The sequence below is a fragment of the Seriola aureovittata genome, chromosome 8 (genome assembly GCF_021018895.1).
Source record: "Seriola aureovittata isolate HTS-2021-v1 ecotype China chromosome 8, ASM2101889v1, whole genome shotgun sequence".
In the NCBI taxonomy this organism is placed as follows: domain Eukaryota; kingdom Metazoa; phylum Chordata; class Actinopteri; order Carangiformes; family Carangidae; genus Seriola; species Seriola aureovittata.
Window position 1 is genome coordinate 5089635 of NC_079371.1, and position 15114 is coordinate 5104748.

The 15114-nt window shown below is 37.0% G+C and overlaps 1 protein-coding gene and 1 long non-coding RNA gene across 3 annotated transcripts in view; one reads left to right on the forward strand and one right to left on the reverse strand.

The window, feature by feature from the left end:
• Positions 1–214: 214 nt before the first annotated feature.
• The window catches only part of LOC130173678 (centrosome-associated protein CEP250), a 38209-nt gene continuing 23309 nt past the window's right edge, over positions 215–15114 (reverse strand). The window contains exons 3-8 of one of the 2 annotated variants that reach the window (XM_056383129.1): positions 10535–10791; positions 8950–9037; positions 7082–7194; positions 6056–6208; positions 5678–5765; positions 215–623 (exon numbers count right to left, since the gene is read on the reverse strand). In XM_056383129.1, the coding sequence (XP_056239104.1) occupies positions 585–623; positions 5678–5765; positions 6056–6208; positions 7082–7194; positions 8950–9037; positions 10535–10791 (738 nt within the window). In that variant the 3' untranslated portion in view covers positions 215–584. Of the gene's footprint in view, positions 624–5677; positions 5769–6055; positions 6209–7081; positions 7195–8949; positions 9038–10534; positions 10792–15114 lie in introns of both variants that reach the window. The other variant, XM_056383128.1, reaches the window with a different exon arrangement.
• On the forward strand, positions 9589–10643 carry LOC130173212 (uncharacterized). Its single transcript, XR_008828382.1, has 3 exons — positions 9589–9719; positions 9812–9923; positions 10506–10643. It is a non-coding gene; the product is annotated as an uncharacterized LOC130173212 (long non-coding RNA).

Consider the following 15114-nt stretch of genomic DNA (forward strand, 5'->3'; position numbering starts at 1 on the left):
TTTGCTGACAAGGAAAAGCCAAGTGATTAGTGAAACATTCTGATCTTCAGAGACAAGATGCAGCAAACTCTCATTGTGGGAGCAACATGTAGAGTTTCATTTTGCTCTTAACAACACGTTTGTTGTTTCCTCTGTGCACCAGCTGCTGGTTCCCCGGCGAGGACTCACTGGCAGAACAACAAAAAAAGAACATTCTCAGGTGCTTTTGCTCTTGGTAGTGGTGTTTATTACAAGGTCTGAATAATGGACAATTACAGCAAAATGTGAGCAGACTACATCCAGCACATGTGATGTGCATGTGTCACAGTAAAAGGAGGATATAGGAGAACATAGTACAGTGATAGTGAGTGAAGTCATATATCATAACGCAGATTCTTTTCAAGACAGGTGAACAATTATGGGAGACAAAGAGTGAATTTTTGGTTTCACAGGTATGTTTTTCCAGGATTGTTAGGTTTTTTACACAATGACTGGGAAGTACTCCACATAGCTAACAACACACATAAACATCTAGTCATTATCTTCTGGTTTGCAGAAGGTGGGAAGAGAAAACAAGGATGAGTCCAGGCTCCAGGCTTCTGTCCTCAAGGAGGTTTTTGGTGTCCGTTGATAGGACTCCCTGCCTGAGGACAGAAAAATAAACTGTAAGTGAAGATGACCAAAGACAATAAACATAATGTGTGTGCAAGAAGGGGAACTCAGGGTGAGAAAATGCCTTCAGGAAAAAATGTCCCAGTAAGTATCTGAAGGTCAGAGCATGTTGAGATATCAGGGATAAAATTCAGCTAAATTTGGAGGAGAAGTGTTTGGGGACATCGAGGTCACATATTAAGGTCCTTCAGTTGACGTCACAGTTTCTAACACAAAGAAAACACGTTGTTCTCTGTCCTGCAAACCCGCGGCGGTCGGTCAGGAGAGGGCTAATTAAAGTGAAGTTAAACAGAATCAAATTAACTGCAAAATGAGTCTATTTTGTATTTTCTGTCCTAATTGACGCTGTCTCAGCTGTGCAATACACACTAATTCAACACTAGTTCTTCCTAATCCTGTGCCCAAAAAACAGATTCATGTGCGATTGGCTGCTTAACCAATCAAGACCTCGTACACAGTGGAGGCTGTCCCTTACATCTAGCTATAGTATGGTGGCTTTGCGGGACATAATTATCTATTTCTACATTAGCCATTGTTGGCTTGACTGATGCCACTTTATATACGTATACACACTTGCATATTTCAACCAATGACTGTATGTGAAGATGGACGACGTGACAGCTCCCTAAACGTGAAATCAAAACATCTCATTCGCCCCCTGGTGGCTGCTGGCTGCAGTGTTGGTCATAAACCCCGCCCTCTCCATATTAGTGGTGAGCCAAACCAACAAATCAAAGAACATGTGAAATAAATTTTTCCCAAAGACGGTTTCTGTCATTTTATCTAGTTATTATCAGTCTGACGTATGTTCGTGTTCATTTTTCTGATGAGTTTGGTTTTAATTAGATATTTGATGCTAAAAAACAGAGTGTAACATCATGATTGACAGCTGTTAATCCTGGCGATCAGGTCGAGTGGATTAATGAGCGGGAACTCGATACCGTGGCTCCACTACCTGATCACTACTATGCAGATAGCGGTGCTCATATCCGGGATAATTTTCAAATCAGTCCATACAGTCATTGATTTCAACCCATACTACTCATTGAAAATTCTGCTGAAACTTTTATGTAACCTACAAACATTTAGATTTGCCCACCAGATTCAGCACAGTTTTGATTGAAGTTGCACAAATGTTATTTGAACTGAAGTTCACTGATATACAACTTGAAAGTTTTGAACGTCGTTCTAGCTCCGTGTCATCTAAGAACATATCTTCTGTCTACACACGGAGAATCTGCCATTTATATAAATCATGTCAGAGCTAGTAATGTGTTTTATCATGGCTGTTTCCTTTATGTCTCCGGCAGTCCCTGCTCCTCCAGCTAACTTTCCTCCCTTCTCTCAGCTCAGCAGCGACTGAAAAAAAAAAAGAAAAAAAACTCCCTGCATCATCTGCACTCAATCACAATAATTATCCCAAGAAATGCACTGCAGAGCCCGTGAGAGGTGAGGGGAATGAAGCACAGAGGCTATTGGCAATCACCTCCCTCCAGTCATTATTAGTCATTGCTCTGCTGCTTTGGAAGAGGACCTGGACGGTTTGGGAGGAAGCCATGTGCAGCCGACAGACAGAGAAAAGGCCTGATGTGACTCCAGTGCACAGAAAGTATCAGCAATCTCTGAAGGCTCTGGCAGCACAACAGCTCCACTGGGGACTGGCAGTCATCCGCACACGAGTATTAGCCTTATGTTCTGTCTGTCAGATCTCCTCTTATCCACAGATTTTAAAAACACTGAACTTGTCACTCTGACGATGTGGGAGCTTTTAAAAAATCCCACAGCAGCCAGCAAACACCTTTTGGGTTCTTCACTAAAAAAAATACTCCAGGAGGATGAAGCGTTTGAGGTCCTGTCAGGATTTGTGAACACTTCCTAAAGGAGTTTTTTGTGGAGCATTGCGGGGTTCCTGTTTGATTGCAAAATGGCTTTGCAATCAAAAGTTCCTCAAAGCCCTTTAACTTTTTTAAAGCAGACAGACAGAAAAAATAAAACACTGATGAGGCTCCAGTGCCCATGAAGTATCAGTTTTATGAATGTTCTGGCAGCACTACAAGTCCACAGGGGGCTGGCAGTCATCCTCAGATGAATATCTATGTGTTTTGAATTTGAATTTCACCCCTGAGATTTTCACTTGTCTCTGGTCCAAAGAATTTGAAAGACTGTTACTCTAAAAGGTAGAGGATCTTTTCTAAAAGACAAGAAAAGGCTGGTAAGTATGAACCTCAGCTTTAGAATAATAATATATGTATGAAGTTCCACATGGCACGTTTTGGGGTCCCTCTATGTTTACCTAAAGACTTTGAGTATTCCTTTAAAGTGCCTGTTTATATAAGATGAGAAGTTCTTTGTGTAGAAAAAAGTATGAGTCTGCACACTGGATTATAGCTCCCAAAAAAGTAAGGCTGGAAAAGATGATGTTTCAACTTGACTGGACAAAGAGAATATACGAGTATATACAAGCTCTTGTTATAGCCAGGAAATAATTCACATATTCATACATATTCATTCAACATTTTTAGCTTTTCACTATTTCCACAGATAAATACCTTGATTTTCTTTTTTTTTCAGTGTGACACACACGGTCACAATAATATTTACAGGTTTCCATCCAAATGTGGCACAAACTATAACAGAATTTTAAGAAATTTGGCAAAACAAAATGCAAATTGATGTACATTTCCATCTACTGCTGTTATTCAAATATTAGGGGTTGGTTTCATCAAGATAAGCAGCTGTTGGTGCTTATTGTACCATCAGCTGCCATTAAAACCACTGCAGAAGAAGTGGATGCAACAAGAGGATGCAATTAAAAGAACGACAGTCAAACCCCAGATGGTGAAAAACAATGAAGAAAACATGATGGAAATATGGCATTTGTTTTTGTTTCATGTATCAATTCAAGGAATTTAACAGTCTCATTATTGCTCCTCGGAGATTAGATGTTTTCTTCTGCTGCTATTTTCAGTCTCTTCAATTACAATTAGGTCACATGCGCAATGATTTATTCACTAAGTCTGTGTCTATTGCACTGTGTTGCATTTTGTTTTTGTCAATACAACAATTTTTCCACCTCAGGCAATTTTTCTTTTTTCAAATTCCCAACGTTTCAAATTTTTTTCAAATTGAAAAATGCACATAAAACAGGTGGACAGTGCTGATATTTAAAAGATAATATTTATGTTCACCAGTGCTTTTGTTTCATGTGTATTAACCATTTGTTAATAAGCACATAGTACAGCCTAGACTGATGGGAGTTTAATTAGTTTTCCTGGTATTTGATCATAAACCAAACAATCGGACAAACTAACTTATTTTGATCGATCAGGGCATCACTTAAGTCAATGTGAACCATGAATGTCTGTTCAAAATGTTATGACTAAAAACCATGAATTATGACCCCAATCCATGGGTTTCCCCTGTGCCCTCTTGTGGCCGTTTGATGGTACTGCAATGTCTTCCAGTGGCACAGTTGATCGTCCATGCTCCTCCTCTCTGCATACTCGGCTGAATACTTCATAGATTTGCATGTCCTCGTGATAATACACAGCAGACAGACAAAATAAAAACACTGATGAGACTTCAGTACCCATGCAGGATCAGTTTTGACAACCCTGGCACCAGAACAGGCCCACAGTGGGCTGGCAGCTGTGCCCACATGAATATTAGCTCTGTGTTTTGGATTTCTAAAATTTCACCCTTGAGAGCTGCAGTTGTCTCTGCTCCAGAGGTTTTAAAACACTGAGTCAATCACTGTAAAGAAAGTTACTCCTTATAAAATCTAATAAGAACTGAAGACAACTGTAGTCAATATGTACCTGTTTCTGATAAGATGATAAAATAGCCCTGTACCAGAGAAACAGCTGCTTTGGTTTCTTGTTCAAATGGCTAAAATTGACCTAAGTTTAAGTTTTCTCAACAAGCAGCATTCAACCAAGGGAAAAACCTAAGTTCATGATCAGTAGCAATTTGTGTGACATTCCCATACTTCTTCAAAAAGTCAGGTGGGAGGAACGAGTGTATAAAGCATCTGAATTTCACCAACAAAGACCGGCCTGTGCGTCCTGTCTTGGACATACTGTGAATGTTCACATTGTAAGAAGTTTTTAAGGGGTTCTTTACAAAAACATTCTGCGGTTACCCATTGATTGCATAAAGCATTGCATTCAAGCAACCTTTAAAAGACAAAAACAATGATGATACTCCAGTGCCCATGAAGTTTCAGAGTTTCTGGCTGTATGTCAACTCCCGTAGGGACTGGCAGTCGCGCCCAGATGAATATTAGCTCTGTTTTTTGGATGTCTTCTATTTCAATCCTGAGATCAGTCCTTGTCTCTAGTCCAGAAATGTTTTAATACAGACATGGTCACTCTTAAAATACGGGTTTCTGCAATGGTCCTGTTAAAGTTCATTCATTCAGGGAGCTGGTGAGCATTTGAACTTTCACGTTAGAAATGCAATAGATATTTGATTATGAGTTATTATGATTGATGGATAATTAATCAACAACTATTTTGATGATTAACTAATAATTTAAGTAATTTTCCTAGCAAAAGTGACAACCATTTTCTGGTTCTAACTCCTCAAACAAGATGAATTAATGCTTTTCTTTGTCACTGAATATATTGGTTATGCACTGTTCTCCCAATAAAACAATCAGTTTGAAAACATCTTCTTGAGCTGTGGGGATGTATAACATCCTGACATATTATAGATAAAACAATCAACAAAACAACAGGCAGATTATTGGAAAATGAAAAATATCACAACCTCAAATCTTCTTTACTTTTAACAGTCTGCATCAGACAGAGAACGCCCAAGACGTACCTCTAATTTCTGGAAGACCTGCCAGCACGACAACTCCTCTGGGGATTGGTAAACATAACAAGATGAATATTAAACCTTCCTAATGAATCTCTAATATTTCACCCCTGAGGTTTGCATGTGTTTCCGAACCCCAAGATTTGAACAGCCTGAACTGGTGCACTCTGAAATGTAAAGACATTTTGAGAAGTAAAGGTAATACCTGGTTAAAGAGCTCCTCATACAACGTGTCTGACTTCTCCACCTCACACTCCAAGTCAGCCACTGCATCTGCATCCCACGATGTTATACTGCTGAAAAAGACAGGCAGGTTAAACATGTAAACGCTGTGTAGGTTCATGTTGTACTGGAAAGTGTAGGAAGTGGAACAAGCAAGGTGATGGGACATGTAGTAGAAGGTTTTCTTCTTTATTTCATGTGATAAGTGTACTGCACAGGTACAGTATGTTGCAGGGTTGTAGTCTAAAAAAAGACGGAATTTACAAAATAATGTAAACAGATTTGGTGCTATTGTCTGGGCGTGACACCTGTTGTTAGGATTCAGACAATAGCTGTTTCCTGTTTGTTCATTATTTCTTACCTGTCACAGTGCTCAGTGTCCTGTAGAGGGCAGAGGAGGCTCTGTGTGGGATTGTCATCATGGGAGCTCGTCTTCAGTTTCTCAGCTTTCTTTTGCAGTCTGGTGACCTGCTGCAGCAGAGCTTCTCTCTCCTCCAACAGACAGTCTTTGAATCTACAGAAATAGGTTTTAACAGCGCCATGGATTTACATCCCTATAATTTCTGATAATGCAGCAGGTTAAACTCAGATGGTCTTAATGCACCATGTACAAAAGAGCTCAGATATGGATGATTAGCAGCTGGGATACCTAATATTTATCCACAGAGGTGAACCCAATTCGTGGCCCATAACAACATGGAACAACAGTTCACAATTCATTTCAGCTGAAAGTCTGATTAGAGCTAGCGTCTTGGTTTTAGGACTTAAGGCATCCGTGTGCTTGAAATGAAATGCTTATAATAATCATCAAACAGCATCTGAAACCCCGTCACCCCATTTCATTTTGGCTGGATTCAACAATGAAGTAACTTTTTGAGAGACTGTCCAAAGGTCCCGTTTGTGTGCTTCACTGCATCTCGCACCTCTCTATAATGGCAGTCTTGTAATGTGGCCATTTGGAACAGCTATAAACACTTTCAGATGAAGTTGAACACTACTTACCTTAAAAGCTTGGTTTCAAATAGTATTTGTGTTTAACTAACTCTAGCTGAGCTGAGCATGGCTACGTCATCAGGGACTGTGTGGTTGTGGTTTAATCAGCTTTGACTGACAGCGGCTACATAAGCAAACAACTCAACGGCTGTCATCAGACTCTGATTGTTATTTTTTATACTTGTAAAGTTTAATTGGTGCACGGAAATACCCGTCAGCACCATTTTCCAACTCCGTTCCACACATTTCAAGCCAGTGAGAAAAGATCAGAGACAAATTTATAGTGTGTTCATGCAGGATACCATCTTCTACAGTAAGAGGCTGATTGAGAAAGAGGCGTTTAATGTCCTTTGATCAGGTAATGTGCTTCCTTGTTCTGGGAGAAAACACCCACCTCTTCACACAACATATCCAGTAGCGCTGCTGCTGACACAGCCACTCAAACTGTTCTGCTGTCTCCTGTAGTTTCCTCAGACTTCCCTCATTCTCCTGTTGCAGTTCTCTCACCTTTAAAAAAAAAAACAAAAAAACAACAGAACATAATTTTATTATGTCTTAATCCAGGATGTGATTGAGACAACAACAAGAAAGCAGGAAATAATGAGGGTATTTGTGGTGTGGATGTCTGTCTGGGCTTAAATATAAATCAGAAAAACGATTCACTGCTGTCATCTGGAAAGATGAGCAAACGCAGTGGAGTCAGACTTAATCTTTGACTCCCATGACTTTCACAATAATTCACAGGCTTGATCCACCACAAATAAATGTTCTCATTAAGTTTGTCTCTGACATTGCAGTCTGTTGTTTTGTTCTCCTGGACTTGTGCAGATCTCACAGGAAAGATAATTGTAGACCTGGATTGTTTACCGTGTGATGGACTAGTTAAAGCAGAGGCCAGTGAGGGAGGGAGTCTTTGAGGCCAAGTGTAAATAAAAAAGAAATTCCTGACAGTGTGGAAGAATGTTTCACTAATGCCCGGACCGCACACACACTAATGCAAACCTAATGCCAGCAAAATCTGAATTAGTGTGCTCTCTCTGGGGTGGTGGTAGTTTTTAAAATTTGGCCACGGTACATAAATTTGAACCTTGAGGTTTTATGTTTCATAAAATTAATTATTCAAAGTCCAGCGGTGGGGCTGTAATTCACTGTTTTTAACTGGCACGCTGCCGCATTGACCAAAATTAGCCTGAGACAGCATGAGCGGCATTAATCCATCACTTCAGATTGTAGGAGCTGGCAGCCGGCTGATGCTGCGCTGCATTATTTCTGAAGGAGTTTTGGCTTCAAGCTTGACAAAGAGAAATACTCGGGATTCATTGTAAAACCATTAAAACTCCATTACTTATCTATTTATTTAACATTCACTCAGAGAAGAGCAAAGGCTGCTGAATAAAGTGTCCGGTCCTGACACCTGCTGGACTAAAGTGGGATTGCAGCCACAAGTAACAGATGGCTTTGAAGCTTCATGTCACAAACTCAGCTCACAATGTCAAAGCAATGACTACAGAATCTCTCAATGTTTACATTTCACATCACACTGAACATGGACATTGAAATTTTACAGCAACTCTGGCATGCTTTTATTTTGTAGGTCTTCTATCATTTGGTAAAAAGGAATCTACTGTGTGTTTTTATTTATTATGTCACATTAAACACTGAAAGATTCTGCTACAGAATTAAGATTTATAGTATATTTGTCTGTCATCAGCCAATATTACACAAGTACAGAAAAAAAAATTATCTATAGATCCTCTGTCTAAAGAAATCTACCATGTGTTTTCATTCAAGTCATACTGATAACACACTTGTGTCGTGTTCTGATGGATAATAAAGTTTTATCTTTTTTTAAACTCTTTTATGAGACTTTCTTTCTACTGTCTAGTGGGAACCTTATCAAAATGTTCATAGTTACAAGTTTTTATCTACTGCATTTTTAAATATACTACTCAGTGATACACTTTACACTATACACTATACATGATACACTATACTAATGTATATTGATATTAAATACAAGTGCAGCCAGTGCTGTGCATCGTGATTGGCTAAGTAGAGTTGTTGGCGCATCACAACAAGGGTGACTTCAACTAACCCACAGTTGGGTCCTGCTGCAGCCTCTCTAAAGGCCTGAGACTTACCTGTCTGAAAGCTGAAACACAAAGAGAACCTCTCGAGTTTCTTAATACTTCAGAGAGGCCTCAGGTTGTCTTGGTACCCACATAAAAAAAACTGAGGCAGAGCTGAGTCTATTTCCCTCACCTCCTTCTGATGAGCTCTGCTTGAATCCTTCAGATCCTCTGTCAGAGTTTTGTTGAGGTCTCGAAGCTCCTCCACCTCCACTGTCTTACTGTTGAGGACAGATACACAAAGATAAGCTTAACATATAGATGGAGTTGTCAGCATCAGGTTTACAAGCTGCTATACACACAAAAAGTAATTAAAATTTACCTTTGATTTACTGTTTGGCACACACTGTTTTCCACATGAGCACCTTACAATAACACAAAAACGAAACAAAAAAAATCTGCTTCTGTACTATTTCATTTTTCACAAGTAAAAAACAGTCAATGGTAAAAATAAATTAGAAGAAAAATTCATTTAAGGTCTTATAAGTCTGTAATAAATGCCTGTTTGGTGCCTGGATTGCTCTTAACCAAAGTACTTTTTCTCATTCTTATTGTTTTTACAGGTGTTTCTTCATCTGATGTATCTATGAATCTGGATTTCTGTGTTCAGCCCTCACAGACGAGTGAGTGAGATTTATTTTCACAGTTGCATTAATGTATTTTATGTTGGCCTCGATAATAATTTTCTTTCATCTTCTCCTCCTGTACGGCTGCTGTTTCCCTGAATTATAACGTGATAACATATTCTGACACTAAGCCAACTCTCTGGACTCTCCGCAGGGATTTAAAGTCAGCAGATCGGACAACTTAAAAATCACACGTTCAAACTGTTTTTGTTCAGTCTTGAGACAACAGTTTGAGCTGAGGGTGAGAGCTTCACTTGGCTCCGGTTTGCTGCAGATGGTAATCAGACTCTTTTATTCATTTGAATGTTTCTTTTCTACGTCTGCGGCCTTATCTTTAACGTTACTGTTTTGTTTTTATATTTGCTTCAGTTTTAACAGCTGGGTGAAACATGGAGGAATGTGTTTAAATCGACTCAGAAACAGTTCAACACGGCTAAGAACAACATGGAGAGTGACAGGTTTCCACAGTCGTTTTCTTCAGGTATTTCCTCCATAGCTTCTTGTCTGCTGAGGTGCAGTTATTACTATTAATGTACACTAAACTGTGAATCTGAGGTGACCACACAAGGAGGTTAAAACATCCAGTTTTTCCCTTTTATTTTCGCTTAATGTGGTTTAAATCATATTTTCATTTATTTCATTTCTTTATATTCAGGAACCTGTGATAAAGATCTTGTGCATTATTGTCAAACTCCTCAGGGTTAGAGATGCGGGGTGATTTGTTGTAGCATGCAGTCATGTATACTGTAGTCCTAATGTTTATTAGGGCGTGCTCTGCAGGGTACACCTAGGTTTGATTATATAAGTTACACAATGAACACAAAATGAATGTCTAGAAAAAAAACATTCTGCTCCCTCTTGGTAGTTTTCCTGTTCTCCTGTTTGTTAGTGCAAAGTGTCATTGATTTGTTGACTGCTAACAGCAAAACAGAAGAATAGTGTATAGAGCTGCAGCATGTGGCTAATTCATTTAGAATTTCGTGTCAAATAAAAGTGATGGATTAATTCAGTTTGAGTTTTTTATCCTTGACTGTCTCTGGCTAAATTTCCTGTGCCTTGTTAGGAATGAGATGACAGCTTCTGTGGGCCCACCTGCGCAGCTCCTCCTGGAGTCTCTCTGCCAGTTCAGCCCTGCACTGGGTTTCAGCATGCAGCTCCGCCTGGAGGCTCTTTGCTACCTCAGCTCTGTACTGTGCCTCAGCGTGCAGCTCCTCCACCAGGCCCTCCAGCTTCACCTCGGAACTCTGCAGAAACAGCAGCTCTGAGCCAACCTGCTGCAGCAGCTCGGCGTCCCGGGAGCTTTCCTCCACCAGCAGGACCACACGCTGCTGCAGCGAGTCCACCAGGTCCTGCAGGAGAGACACATGGACTTACTGATACACAGTTCCTCTTATACACACATGCACGGCATTAATTGTTAACATTTAGGTAATCTCTGCAAATGTACATGCATATTTACACATAAACATTCCTTTTTTATCATTGTGTTTTTATTACTCTGTCTCCACTGTTTCCACCATCTATTTTATAGCATACACCATAGACCTTTTCAGATCTCCCTGGAGACATTATTATCTGCACAATTGATACCAAACACACCTGCAGTATACATGCAAGTCAAAGAGTTTGTGGCAAGTTCAAACCTGAAACTATATCAAATCTATGTGAACAGAGTGGGTGAGTAACACACTCAAAATGTCAAACAAATACCATTGAAGTTTTCTAGAACAGCTGATAAAATCCTCTTTAAGTCCCATAATCAAAATGTTCCCAATCCAGAAAGAAAGAAGCCAAAATACAGCAACATTTTTCTCTTGTATTTCTTCTGTCCCATGAAGAACTGGATCCAGGCCTCTAAAAAGCATCGAAATCAAAGAGTGTGAGAAAGCAAAACTAATCGCTCTTTAGTTAAACTGCTCACACCTACTGTATGCAGCCTGTGTCGAGCAGCCAAAAACCCAAAGAGGTTGGTAACTGCTGCCAAAACTCTCTGCATTTACCGTATGTTCACACTGGCACTTACTGGTAGCCCTATTCAAAGTGTAATTACTGTAATTGCAGCATAGGTGGCCTGTTGGTATGGTCATGGCTCTGTTCGTTCAAATTATGGGGCTGTAATGAGGTTAAACACTACAAGGTTAAATGACACAAATTAAAAAAATCACTCTGAATAGTTCAGGAAATTTATATCATGCAGCGATTGACTTTTTCCCTGAGACATGCCACTGACAAATGTGAAAAATACTGGAAGAAATGAAAATGTTATATGTCTATATTGTGTATTTGCAAAGTTAGATGGGCTTTGTTTTCTTACCTTTGTGCTGAGATGCACCCCCCTTTACTATACCACTAAAGTCATGGATCATGAGGACCCACAATGTGTTTAAAGGACACAAAAAGAAATAAAGGACTCCAAAGTACATGCATCTTGTTAATGCATTGTAATATAGCACCACTCCACCTTTTTTATTTTTAATTACTATATATATTGTCTTATATGAATGTGAAACACTTTGCCTAACCTATGATGACCCTGTCTGTTTCGCTTTTTTCTGTGTTTTTTCTGTGTTTTGTTTTGGTCTGTTTTGCTGTTATAAAAAAACAAACAATAAGTTTAAAAAGAAAAAATTACTCTGTTGATGTTTCCTAACAAGTGTAATTGCTATAACAGCGTTTGAGATTGAAATAAAGTTACATTCTGCTGAAAATCCAAGGGCGTAGGTTTTTGTATGGACTTTTTATGCCTTACTATACAATAACTTTTTAGGCGCATTACTATACTATGACGTTTTATGCCTTACTATATGATGATGATTTTTTTACACTTTTATGCCTTACAATACTACGATGTTTTTTTGACTTTTAAGCCTTACTAAGCTATGACGTTTTATCACATTTTTATACTTTACTATATTATGACGTTTTATCACATTTTTATACCTTACTATACTATGATGTTTTTTTGACGTTTTTTTGACGTTTTTATGCCTTACTATATTATTTTTTTTACATTTTTATACCTTATATACTATGATGTTTTATTCCTAACCATATCATGACACTTTTATGCTTTAACGTGAAATTTATTTTTTTGGTCTTCCTATACTATGACTTTTTTATGGATTCACATACTCTAAACTTGTGATGGAGCAATACGGTAGTACATTGGTTTGGACTGTCACCTCAGACTTGGAAGGTTGTGGGTTTGAACCCTGCCCTGCGGTATTTCTGCGACCAGATTTTAGGACTTAGTATAATTTGAAATTTTTTGACATTTTATGCCTTGCTATACTATCACGTTTCTTTTTTACATTTTTATGCCTTACTATACTATGACGTTTTATCACATTTTCATTTCTTGATGAACTATGATGTTTTTTGACATTTTCATGCCTAACTATACTATGACGTTTTTTTTTACATTTTTATGCCTTACTATGCTATTACATTTTTATACCATACTCTACTATGATGTTTTTTAACATTTTTATACCATACTCTACTATGACGTTTTTTGACATTTTTATACCATACTCTACTATGACGTTTTTTTGACATTTTCATGCCTTACTATACTATGACATTTTTTGACATTTTTATGCCTTACTATAGTATGAAATTTTTATGCAATACTCTCTTATGACGTTTTTTGACATTTTTATGCATTACTATACTATGACGTTTTTTGACATTTTCATGCCTTGCTATACTATGACGTTTTTTGACATTTTTATGGCTTGCTATACTATGATGTTTTTTGACATTTTTATGCCTAACTATACTATGACATTTTTTGATATTTTTATGCCTTACTATACTATGACATTTTTTGACATTTTTATGGCTTGCTATACTATGATGTTTTTTGACATTTTTATGCCTAACTATACTATGACATTTTTATGCAATACTCTACTATGACGTTTTTTTGACATTTTTATGCATTACTATACTATGACATTTTTTTGATATTTTTATGCCTTAGTATACTATGACATTTTTTGATATTTTTATGCCTTAGTATACTATGACATTTTTATGCCTTACTATACTATGATGTTTTTTGAGATGTTTTTGCCTTACTATACTATGACGTTTTTTTGACATTTTTATGCATTACTATACTATGACGTTTTTTGACATTTTCATGCCTTGCTATACTATGACGTTTTTTGACATTTTTATGGCTTGCTATACTATGATGTTTTTTGACATTTTTATGCCTAACTATACTATGACATTTTTTGACATTTTCATGCCTTGCTATACTATGACGTTTTTTGACATTTTTATGGCTTGCTATACTATGATGTTTTTTGACATTTTTATGCCTAACTATACTATGACATTTTTATACCATACTCTACTATGACGTTTTTTGTTGTTTTTATACCATACTATAGTATGATGTTTTATCATATTTTTATGCCTTACTATAGTATGAAATTTTAATGCAATACTCTACTATGACGTTTTTTGACATTTTTATGCATTACTATACTATGACATTTTTTGATATTTTTATGCCTTAGTATACTATGATGTTTTTTGACATTTTTATGCCTTGCTATACTGTGATGTTTTTTGACATTTTTATGCCTTGCTATACTATGACGTTTTATGCCTTACTATACTATGACGTTCTTTGACATTTTTATGCCTAACTATACTATGACATTTTTTGACATTTTTAGGCCTTACTGTACTATGACATTTTTTGATATATTTATGCCTTGCTATACTATGATGTTTTTTGACATTTTTATGCCTAAATATACTATGACATTTTTATACCATACTCTACTATGACATTTTTTGACGTTTTTATACCTTACTATAGTATGATGTTTTATCACATTTTTATGCCTTACTATAGTATGACATTTTTATGCAATACTCTACTATGACGTTTTTTGACATTTTTATGCATTACTATACTATGATGTTTTTTGACATTTTCATGCCTTGCTATGCTATGACGTTTTTTGACATTTTTATGGCTTGCTATACTATGATGTTTTTTGACATTTTTATGCCTAACTATACTATGACATTTTTATACCATACTCTACTATGACATTTTTTGATGTTTTTATACCTTACTATAGTATGATGTTTTATCACATTTTTATGCCTTACTATAGTATGAAATTTTTATGCAATACTCTACTATGACGTTTTTTGACATTTTTATGCATTACTATACTATAACATTTTGTGATATTTTTATGCCTTAGTATACTATGACATTTTTTGATATTTTTATGCCTTAGTATACTATGACATTTTTATGCCTTACTATACGATGATGTTTTTTGAGATGTTTTTGCCTTACTATACTGTGGCGTTTTTTTGACATTTTCATGCCTTACTATACTATGACGTTTTATCACATTTTCATTCCTTGATGAACTATGATGTTTTTTGACATTTTCATGCCTTGCTATACTATGACGTTTTTTGACATTTTTATGGCTTGCTATACTATGATGTTTTTTGACATTTTTATGCCTAACTATACTATGACATTTTTATACCATACTCTACTATGACGTTTTTTGTCGTTTTTATACCATACTATAGTATGATGTTTTATCACATTTTTATGCCTTACTATAGTATGAAATTTTTATGCAATACTCTACTATGACGTTTTTTGACATTTTTATGCA